This window comes from Condylura cristata, unplaced genomic scaffold, assembly GCF_000260355.1.
Source record: "Condylura cristata isolate star-nosed mole 26May11 unplaced genomic scaffold, ConCri1.0 scaffold00001, whole genome shotgun sequence".
Taxonomy (NCBI): Eukaryota; Metazoa; Chordata; class Mammalia; order Eulipotyphla; family Talpidae; genus Condylura; species Condylura cristata.
Genome location: NW_004567102.1, coordinates 9,008,024 through 9,019,899, shown reverse-complemented (window position 1 = coordinate 9,019,899; position 11,876 = coordinate 9,008,024). Strand labels below are relative to the sequence as shown.

The 11,876-nt window shown below is 41.7% G+C and overlaps 1 protein-coding gene across 1 annotated transcript in view; it reads left to right on the top strand.

Annotated features, from left to right (window-relative positions):
* Window positions 1-5,452, top strand: part of TRERF1 (transcriptional regulating factor 1) — a 203,745-nt gene extending 198,293 nt beyond the window's left edge. The window contains exon 18 of the mRNA XM_004673482.2: window positions 2,698-5,452. Within this exon, the coding sequence (XP_004673539.1) occupies window positions 2,698-3,022 (325 nt within the window). The 3' untranslated portion in view covers window positions 3,023-5,452. The remainder of the gene's footprint in view (window positions 1-2,697) is intronic.
* Window positions 5,453-11,876: the final 6,424 nt, after the last annotated feature.

The following is an 11,876-nucleotide window of genomic DNA, read 5'->3' as shown; positions in this document are numbered from 1 at the left end:
TGACTGTGCTCAGTTGTAGAGCCTGGGCTCTTGACCACTGCTCCTTCCTGTTGGTTTGCTTTGTTACTTTATTTACTTTGGGTAGAAAATATATTGATAAGAACTACATGGTTCCTTACCACAGCATCTACTATAGAGTTATTGTTTCCTTCTCAGTGAGTGCCTGATGTGGAAGGCAGACTTACTCTGTCTTTCAAGACAGCCTTAAGGAACTCTGCTGGGGTTCTCTTTCCATCATCCCTAGTGCCTCAGATATGAAGAGAAGTGTTACCTGAAGAGAGGCCAACCAGGTAGCTGCTGAAACTCTACCAAGTTTCACTTGGTAAACTCTACCAACATCCTAGCGTTATTAGCAGGTCACTTGGAATATCTGTTTACAATATACACCTTTATAGACAAAAATATTTCAAGCAACTTAATAGTAGCTGCCGTTATCAGGTACTCACTGTTCCATACTGTCTTAAAGGATTAATTCCATCTTTAAAAAAAAAAAAAACTTTAAAATATCCCAATAAGTACTTCTAATAGTTTCTTTTTTATAATCAGGGACTGAAGTTAAGGTGTTTGTATGGTGCTCAGCCGAGGACGTGGGTGACATAGCTGGCCCTGGCTGCATCCTTAGCTTCTGAGTGAACTAGACTCAGTGTGGTGACACCTGCCAAAGTGAATTGGAGCTGGTGACTCTCCCTCCCCTTTGTGAAGTACAGAGAGCAGGGAGCAAATTTAGGTGTTGTTCTCTGCTGTGCCCTGATGTTCTTCAGAGTCTGGCTATGATCCCCTCTATATGAGACATACATGATAACATCTACATGGAAGAAACAAGCCTCGGATTGATCATTAGACATATAGACTTGAAGTAAAAAGAGTAATAGCTCTCATTTGATGGCCCTGGGATGGAAGTGTGGGCAGTCTGAGGCCTTGTCAGTTCCATCTCAGAGAAGCCAGCACCTTCCAGTTACTCTGTTCAAACATTCTGCCACTCCTTATTCCACCAGGTGGAGACAAAGGACCTTTAACAAGATAAGTTTTTCAAGGCTTCTGGCTCTTTCAATGGGGCCCATTACATGTCTTCCTTCCTTGTCTTGTTTTTATGTTGCTTAGGAAGGACCTTTTTCTACCATAACTCTCATTTAAAGATATTATGGAAAAGAGCAATACTTTCTGTGGTTTTCTACACTAGGAATAACATTAGGCAAACATTCTGAGTGCCTCTTGTGGGTGCTGAGATGATGTTCATTGCATTATACAGCTTTCACTAAGTCCGATGCTGTATAACTCAAGTCTGAGAATCACTTTTTTCTCCTTAATCAGCACAGGAATGAATATAAAGTATTTATGCCCACCCCTTTCCCAAAAAAAGACAGTTTTACATCTGAGGAAACTTCCTGTAAAAAGCCCAGGTAGAATATGCCAGATAGTAGGTCTACTCTCATTACTTAACTCTACCTTGTAGTACAAAGGCAGGCATAGACAATATAACCATATAGGCATGGCTGAGCCTCCTCCCTGATAGCTCAAGGGGTTAAGTCTCAGCACTATGAAGCTATCTGCAGCCATTGCAGTATGAGTTCAATCCCCAGCCAAGGAGCTGACCCACAGAGCACAGCAGACCTCTCCTGGCCTGCTTACTGCTCCCCTCAGCAGTGTATTTCAGTCAGTCTGCCTGGTCTGCTCCCCACTCTGTCTGTGGTGAATGTTCTCACTGCCTGCACCTCTAGCCTGACCCCAGTTCTTGTATGCATAAATAAATATTTAAAAAAAAATAGACATGGCCACATTCCTGTAAAAATTTATTCATAAAAACAGGCAGGGGTCTGACCTTCTTTTGCAGACCCTTTATTCTAGAGATTTTCGACCTTAATGCTGACGTTTTGGGTCTTATAATTCCTTGTCTAGGGAAGAGGAACTGCCCTCTGCACTGTGGGCTCTTTAGCAGCATCCCTAGCCTCCGCTCACTCATTTCTGGAACTGTCACCGCCACTGCCTCCAGTTGTAACCATCAAAAACAAGTACACACTCAAATGAGGCAAACTCACCCCCAGCTGAGAACCACTATTTCATGATAAAGCAACAGTAGGAAATGATGATAATATGATAGCCCACAAGAAGGAGACTTGGGTGAAAAGAAGAGTAGTTATAACTCGACAGTCAAGTACAATAAAAACAGAAGAAGGGCCACCCGGTGACTGGTGCCTTTGAGAAAAGCATTCCATGGAAGTGGAGGGGACAAGTGTCGGGGTGGAGAGGAGAAGCTAGATCAAGTGTGTGCAGGGAAGCCTTGAGAATTTTGACTGTCGGCCAGGGTTGGGCTGTTTATGATGGGGACTGTCAGACCTCATTAGCACGATTTGGGGATTCTCCCATTTTCAAGAGGACTTGGTTAGTGTTAAAAAGAAAAAAGGAGACATCGAGGAGGAGAAAGGAATGTGTTCCAGATCACAGATAGACGGGAAGGCCTTTTTGGATTCACCCTCCGTTGACGTCACACGGAGAAGCCTGAGTCCCCCTTTCCTCCCTTTCCTTATAATGCTCGGAGAGGAGGGGGAGGTGATGGGTCACCAGGGGAGCAGGTCCTAGGCTCAAAGAAGCCACCTTGTCAAAGCCACCCCGAAGCAGATGCCACAACACACAGCCAGATGTCGGATGTCTACCCTCAGGTCTCCTTCCAGATTTCACATGTCTCTTCTTTATTTTCAGAGTCTTCTTCAAGATCAAAAGCCGAAATGCACACATGAAGACTCACCGGCAGCAGGAGGAACAGCAGAGGCAGAAGGCCCAGAAGGCAGCCTTTGCTGCCGAGATGGCAGCCACAATCGAGAGGACTACGGGGCCGGTGGGGCCACCTGGGCTGCTGCCCCTGGACCAGCTGAATCTGATCAAACCCATCAAGGACGTGGACATCCTCGATGACGACGTTGTCCAGCAGTTAGGAGGCGTCATGGAAGGGGCCGAGGTCGTGGACACCGATCTCCTCTTGGATGATCAAGATTCAGTCTTGCTTCGGGGTGACACAGAACTCTAAAGCCCTGTTTGTCCTTAGAGACAGCAAAAACCCACAACCTCCATCTTCATTAATCAGGAAACCGGACTGCCTGCTTGTTTGTATTCATTTTAAACTACCTGTTTAAAAAATGGTCATTTTATTCAGGTTTAGAAAAAATTTCCAGTTCTTTTCCTTTTATTTAAAAAAGAAATGTTTTTGCGGGAGGTTAGGGGGAATAAATAATTGGCACAACTCTTATTTAAGAGGTGTTTCATCTGGGCTACATTCCCATGAAATCATTCCTGGCAGGGAATGAATCGAGGCTCATGTTCCTTTGCTTTCAGATGTCAGCCATCCTGGTTGCCTTTTATCCCGAAGCTTCTATGAGTGTGTGTATGTGTTTGTGTGTCTGAAGCAGGCTACCCTCTTCATGCTGGGGTCTTAGGCCATCCTTTGCACCCAGAGGTATTTTTGTTCTGTTCTGACCTCACTCGGCAATTTGCAGTGAACTTAGTATCTTGGCCAACGGTTCGCTTTCCTGGAGCAAAGCAGACTCCTGTGTTCCACGGCTTTCCTCAAGCACACGTGTCGAAGGCTGACCAAATGTGAAAATAAGGTTTCTCCCTGCCTTGCCCATCACTCATTGGCCTGTTTCTAGGAACTAAGTACTGTATAATTTCAGGTTTTCACTCCCAGGCAGTGATTTGCTAAGCACCCGCCCATGATTCCTGGGGGCTGGTTGGTTCCCATTCATTCAGTGCTAAGATTTGCGGGACGGACTGGGACCGTCTGGAGGAACGTCATCCAAACTGTTAGGCTGCCAGAGCTGTTTTTAGGAAGGGCCATCAGGGCGCACACATTCAAGTACTTGGAATGCCAAACAGTGTTCTTTTTTTGCCCCAAAACTAGATTAGGAGTTCTGAAAAATTACTCTGCCACATGGAAAAACTGTGAAACCTCGCTCACCGGGATTTTGCTGTAATTCACCTATGCTGGACCAAAGTTTACCTTGACGCTAACTATGTGGGAAAGGGTTATTACCTAATACATCTGACAGCAATTCAAGGCAAATAACATTCAAGGCAACAAAAATGGTTTCAGATACTGCTTTAGCTCCATGTTTGCATTCAAACCACAAACGTATTCATGAAAGTCATTTTCCAAAGCACTTCTAGAATTCTCCAAGCCACATAACTTTGTCTCTCCCTGCTCCCATCAGCAGGGATGTTGTTGGTGCTTGAAGGTAATAAAGCTGTCATTCTGCAAAAATGACATAAAGTTCAGGCTTTTGAGCTCTGTCAGATTGACCCATCCCACTATGAGTGCAAGTGAGTGAGTGTGGCCTTTAGACAGGGCCCTGGCCCAGCAGAGGGGCGGCCACTTCTGGTCAGTACCCATAAGCACCAAATTATTGTGACTTCCGAAGCAGGGCATTCAGGACTCTCTCCCCAAGCAGCCTTGTTTCTCAGCTCCATGTCATGGTGGCGATCATACGGGGTCATTTGCGGGCATGCAGGTAGCTTGACATTAGAAAGAATGTCAGCGGGAACCTGAGGATAGGACCAGAGCACCTTTTAAGCTTGATTGAAAAAACATTCAGCATACATTCATGGCCCACAGAGGCCTCACATAAACAGTGTTTTCTGAATCTCAGGAAAGTCATGGACAGAAGATAAACACAAGCGTTCTTTTTATTTCCACCCTGTTTTCAGAAAAGAGGTCTTGGAAGTTTACTTTAATCTCTTCTTTAGGGGGGAAAAAAATGCTTCTTTTGCTGCCATTTAAGAACAGTTTATTGTGTCCTGGGCAGCGTGTATCAGCTTCATGACAGAACTATTCCAGAACATTCCAACTGATCCTGTGCCTCCAAGTTACTGCTTCCCTCCATGTGTGGGATCTGAGAGTGCTTCTGGAATACTTCTGCTGTTGGGTCTATGAAAGCTTATTATCAAAGAAGCAAATACCCAGAAAAATGTTTGTGAAGCAAATTTATTCCTCTGTTTGGAGACTTTCCCAGCCATGCTAGTTTTAAACTTTAGGAATAAACTGAGTTGCCAAGGCAAAGCTATAATGCACAATCGATTTTCCATGCAGTATAGTATGAGCATCTTTGACTAGGAAGTAACCAAAGAACTCCTCCATAATGAGACAGTTCAAATTTCCGAATTCTATTTCTTGATAATATCAACTTAAAGAATTGACTTCATCGTAAAAGATTGCACTTCAGTTTTCTCTGAAATGATTCTGCCTGCATGTGTGTGTTGTGTTTTAGCTCCCAGCCTCCCTACCCCAAAGAGCTTTTCTCCCCAATGGTTAATGTCTTCAACTCGGTTACTGTTTACTACCAGATGGTTTTTCATTAGTGAATTTAGACCTCTTTGAGAAAGCTTGTATATAAAAAGTTAACAGATATATTTTATGGAAAAACCCATCTTATTTTCAAATATATTTAACTGCTGTTATATTTTATTAGAGGAAGGTTGTAAATATTTTCTAGGAGTTCTATTGTAAAGAAAAGTATTTTTGAAAAAAATTAATGTAATAAAAATGAAAACATTTTTAAATAGTGGTTGTGATTGCTTCCTGTTCTGGCTTCATTATTTTCAGCAAATGACTTGCATGCCTCCCATTTCAGGATGTAATTTATTCAGGTTTGCACTATTATAAGTTGACATCATAATATCTCGTGTGCTTAACTGTATTTTCCCCCCGGAATGCAGGTCTCTTGGTCCATATCAAAAGCACTATGTATAGCATATTCATACTTTTTTCTTTTGTAATGTGTGTATTTTTAATAAGGATTTTATGTAACATTTTGGCAAAAAGAGGACAGTATTTTCTAGTGAATTTTATAATACATTTTGCTAAAAATGTTTCTTCCTAGGTCAGTTTTTGTTAAGGTGAACCAAAAGTCTTATTTTACCAGGGGTTAAAATAAAGTTTGAAGCTTGAAAGCAAAGTTATATTTAAACATCATATGTAACAAATAAATAAAGATGTTTTATAGACTTGTCCTAACAAGGTGCATTCCTTAAAAACAAACAGAACTAACTGGGACATTCCAGGTTGTTTTCTCCCCCTGAGTGATAAGCATTTTTTTTTTAATTTATCATTAATACTTTTCTCAGAAAGAGTGCCAGGAGAATTTTACTTGAAAGGTTCCAGTCACTATCCTTTTTGGAAATTTATTACAGGTCCTATCTGTAGGCATTCTTCAAACAGTTGTAACCAAACAGACACTGTCATATTTATTTGTGAAAACCTGATTCAATATTGCATCAGCTGCTCTGATAATAAAATGTTTCTTTTTGAGTTCACTTGGCTTAAACATTCCTTCTTTCTAGTCACTGAAATGCCTTGTAGATGCTGAATAAATGCTAATTTCCCTCCTAGTCAGTTTCTGCAGACCTGTTGAAGGTCTACTGATCAGATTTGGTGTTTATTAAAGTGTTCACATTCGCCAGCACATACATCCTAAGACTTGTATTCCTGCTACTCAAGCCACCATGGGTTTCTGGAAGGGTTGGTGGTCTCTCACTATTCAAATTGGCTTAGGGGAATTCAGTACCCCATCCGGTGAGCCCACCTTGGTTTGTAGACATGGCTCATTTGGATTTTCAAATTCTAAAGTGTGTTTACTTTTTTTTTTTTAATTTTTTTTTTTAAGATTTATTTATTCATACAGAACTGAGGTACAGGCAGAGATGCGGAGGGTGAGAGGATTCACCAGAGACAGAGCGGGAGCAGAACAGGCAGATGGATGAAGTACACTGCTGAAGGGAGCAGCGGGCGGGTCAGGAGAGGTCTGCCACGCCATGTGGATCTCCTCCCGGGCAGGCGGGGATCGAACTCATGCAGAAGTGGCTTAAGCTTAGTGCAGTGCTTTAACCTGCTGCGCCACCAAGGAGGGCCAAAGTGTGTTTACTTTTTAATGGCAAACAACAAACTGTTAAGAGAAAGGTGAAATTCTGGGATTTATACAGAACTTGCTTTAAATAAAGTGGAGCCACCAGTTCTAGACTTTGATCTTCCAGTTTTGGGTTCTTTTACATAAGTTAATCAATTTTAGACAGTTCTGTATCAAATAAGATGGCTGTTCTGAAAACTGCAGTTAGCCAGTGCTGCAAATTAAAATCTGTTTCCAGGGACATGGGTATCCAATATGACGACTTTTTGCTTGTTCTTTCATTTACTGTTCATGAATTCCATATGCCAGACATCATTCCACACTGCATTATACCTGGAGGAGGGTGTAGGAAGATGACTGTGACCTGATTCCTTTCTGCCAAGGAGTTTATGGCTTAGAACACATGGGGACCTGGGACCTGATCCAGTGGTTTTCAGTAGGAAGAGCTCCCTCCCTCACCACCTCCCACACACCAGGCAATTTGCAGCCATGCTCAGCAAATATTTGTTAAATTATTTCTCTCTCTAAGCTTCCAGGTATGCATGCTTATCTGTGTGTGTGTTTTGAGTTAACCTAGACTCTATTCTGAATTCTACTAGTTCTCACTCTACAGCTCAGCCAGCCCTAGAAATGTGGATGAGTTTTTGACATAAACAAAACATAAAACATAATTAGGGAAACATGTTAAAAAATTGAATAACATTCTAGAATGCCTGTGATCAGATACCTTTGTATAAAGTAAGCAAAATGATTATTTCCTTCATAGAATCTTTTGAAAAGGGCCCTCCCATCACCTAATGCCCTCTCCCTAGGGAAGTGTTTAATATTTTTATTTGAGTTGTACATGTTTTGCATTCCAACACATATTACATACAACACTGATGTTGATTTTGGCTACTTTGGGCCATAACTTCTGCTGGCATGATTTTATTTTTGACAATATTGCTATCTTTTTATTAAAAGCCACTTTACTGAGATATGGTTGTCATCTAAAAGCTATACATATTTATTGTATACAACTTGAGAGTTTGGAGTTAACTATATAAACATGAAACCATCACAACAAAGGGGGAAGAGATGTCTTTTAAAAGAAAACCACTGGGCCCTCCTTGGTGCTCAGCGGGTTAAAGTGCTGCACTAAGAAGCTAAAGTCACTTCTGCATGAGTTCGATTCCTGCCTGCCCCACATGGTGAGGCAGACCTCTCCTGACCGGCCCGCTGCTCCCCTCAGCAGTGTACTTCATCTATCTGCCTGTTCTGCTCCCGGCTCTGTCTCTGGTGAATCCTCTCACCCTCTGCATCTCTGGCCTGTACCCCAGTTCTATGTGAATAAATAAATAATATCTTAAAAAAAAAAGAAAGAAAGAAAAGAAAACCACTAGTGTGATCAAAATATTATTTAACTTAGAAATAATTGTTCATATACTTTTTTTTTTTCCTGGACATAAAGCAAGATGTACTGGCATCAGTTAGCTAGAATCATTTGGCCTCCTGCAAAAGGTCAGATGTTTCAAAGTTTAGGTGTTAGGCAAGAGATTCATAACAGGGAGCCCAAGCTTCAGAACACTGTCCATGCCAAAAACAGCCATGCCCACAGCCCCACTGTTGGCAAAACCTGACTTTGCCCCTCTCAGTGACTCCCACCTTGTTCTTAGCTACTTGGATGATGAGGGTTTGGCACTTGGTCCAAAGCTACTAAGCCTTTTGGTGACACAGAACATAGCTTAGCCCTGGAAAATGAGAGGACCAAATAGAATAACCACATTTAAGGGTGAGAGTGAGAAACCTGATTAGTCAAAGGCAGCAAACAGTAGCTACGTGCAAGGCAGAGTTCTATTTGTAAGAATAGAGTGAAGAAGCCATGTTTGGCTGCTGAGGAAATGGAGAGGCATCCAGTCCCTCAAGCCAGTCAAGCCTACTTTTCCAATGCCTGGGACAGTCACACGTGTCTTTGGAAAAATAAACAAACAACTTTTTCATTCAGGCACTTAAGAGAGTGAGAATCTCCATCCCTAACCCCTAAAAGATACTTAAGTAGAATTGGTCTTCATTATAGACTCAGGACCAATTCACTGCAGGGACAGTAAAGCAGTGAACTTGGATTTTGAAGATGGCTAGTGGTTCTATTATAACTGACCACTGTTTGACTTTGAACGAGTCAGCATGTCTCGAAGCCTCAGATTCCTCATCTACATGAACATATGTTAACTGGTCTAGGCCCCCTCTGGACTAGCAGACAAGAGAGTAAAAGTTTTTGCACAGAGTTCAAATCAGAACAGTCTTTATGCTGTGAAGAAGCCAGGCACATCTCTGGTGCTTGTGGGTAGCGAACCAACCCTTCAGCCTCCACGAATGACCAAGAAGCCTCTTAAAGAAGATTTTAGCAAAAATAAACTTTGTAATAAAAAAAAAACTGATCTAGAGGTGATATAATAAAAAAAAAAAAAAGAAGATTTTAGCAGAAGGTACCTAGCCTTTATGTCTCCATAATGCATTCTTCAGAAGTCAGGAAAATCTAGCATTTGGACTCCTCTGCATAGATAGCATCTACATTTCTTTAAGTCAAGGTAACTTAAGAAATTGAGGGCCTCAGACCTCCATGTTGGCCTAGGGGTTAAGTCTCAGCACTAATACCACAATGGCCTGAGTTAGATCCCTGGCCAGGTTGCTGACCCACATGGTGCAACAGAGCTCTTCTGGATTGCCCACTGCTCCCCTCATCATTGTATTTCAGTAGATCCACCTGTTCTGTTTCCACTCTGTCTCTGGTGAATACTCTCACCACTTGCATCTCTGGCCCCAGGTTTTCTATAAAATAATAATAATAATAATAATAAAAGAATCCAAGTCAATAAAGAAAAGGCAATTAAAAAAAAAAGGAAATTGAGGGCCTCCCTGAATACGTGGGGGGTTACAGTCTCTGTGCTATTTAGCTATCACCAGCCATTGCAGTACGATTTCAAGCCCAGGCCATGGAGGTAATTTACATGGCACAGCAGACCTCTATTGTCTCACCTTCTGCTCCCCTCAACAGTGTATTTCAGTAGATTGGCTTGTTCTGCTCCCTATTCTGTCTCCGGTGAATTTCGCAGCCCCTGCACCTATAGCCTGCACCCCAGTACTTGTATGCATAAGTAAATAAAAAATATACCTTTTTTAAAAACTGAAATTTTAAACCTATAGATGAAAACCAGAAGCCCCCTCCCCAACTCTATCAAGAACAATTACATTTTTATAACCAAGGACTCACCATTCCTTTTCCTCTTCTGCACAGTGTGTCAAACTGTTTCCCTGGTCCATATCCGCAGTGTGATTATCTAATTAGTTCTTTGTCTAACCATCATTGTGGTCTTTATTTCAGGTTAAAATGTATGTCTTTTTGTCAAGATCAAAGTAGGTAACATAGGTGACTGCAAGCTGTGATGTCAACCTGGTCCAGTTGAGGGAGCAGGGGAGACTGAGACACTGTCACAGAAGCATTTGATGGAGTGACCACACTTCAGAAGCAGCAACAGAGTTGGAAAGCTATTCGAAAATTCTATTAGCTGAGAGATAACAGTCCATTTTGAATGTTGTAGTTTGGAAAGGGAGTCTGGTTTTGCAGGGCACTGGGCAGCTTGCCAGGGTAGACAAAAGTACACAGAGGTAAGGCATGGTGTTCTGCAATCTTTTTTTTAAAAAGATTTTTATTTATTTATGCATACAGATTGGGGTACAAGCCAGAGGTGCAGGGGTGGTGAGAGGATTCACCAGAGACAGAGTGGGGAGCAGAACAGGCAGACCAACTATACATTGCTGAAGGGGGCAGTGGGTGAGACAGAAGAGGTTCTGCTGTGTCATGTGGGTCACCTCCAGGGCTGGGAATTGAACTGAAGCGGCTGCAGCCAGCTTGAGTGCTGTGCCCTAACCCGTTGAGCAACTAGGGAGACCCCAGTGTTCCACTATCTAAAGTAGGACCACACTAGGCATTCTCTGTCAACCTTCACGTGGACTCCAGGAAACAGGAGAAGAAGTCGCTGGTCGAGATCAGTTTGTGTGATTATGAATAAAATCTACACTTCCTAGGTTCTCTTGCCTGCAAAATAGAATGTAAGTTGGGGGGGGGGGTGGAATCCACATACATTCTCCAAATATTCTTTAAAACTTGAGCTTTTCATTTTTTGACTTCTCAGTTATCTTACCAGGCAGGTAGAGGTATAACAATTCTATGTTACCCACAGTGGGTAACAGTGATTTTGCATATTATATACCAGGCGTTGTACTAAACATCATTTATCAGTATCCCATTTAACCCTCACAGCAACTCTTTAAAGTAGAAACTATTATTATCATCTCTAATAGACAAATGGAAAAATTGAGGCTCAGTTGGAGAAATAAATTGCCCAAAGTCTTTGATCTAAGTGGTAAACTGAGTGTAGTACCCAGATCTCCCAATTTTAAATCTGGAGTTTTCCATTATGGTAAATTGCATATTGAGATCACTTGGGGAAAATAAACCTTAGACAACGGAAAGAAATTTTTATTATGATAAAATCTACTTATAAGCCTTTTTAGATGGAGCTAAATTATGGTAGACATTAATAACCATAAATGCTACTTTCTGGTTTATGCTACTTTTTAGCTAGTAGTACTAGCTACTACTAGCTATGTGAAGGTGGTCATATAAAAAGTTTTGAGTAGCTTAAGGAAGTGAAGATTTAGCAAGATTAGTAGTACAGTAGTGTATCAACTGGCTGCAGAAGTGTCCCCTGGTTTGGAAGAGGAAGGTAGGATTAAGAATTGTTACAGGTCTATTGCTATAAGGTAATGGAACAGGACCTGGATTTAGCTTTCTTTTCATGAAATACAGATGTTGTTAAAAGCTTGAAAAACACATTAGTAGGAAAATGAATCAACTATTAATCCACTAGCCAGAAATACCTAATAGTCTACTTTTCCTACTTGTGTTTTGTGAAGTTTGCCGCCAACAAAACAAGACCCATATAG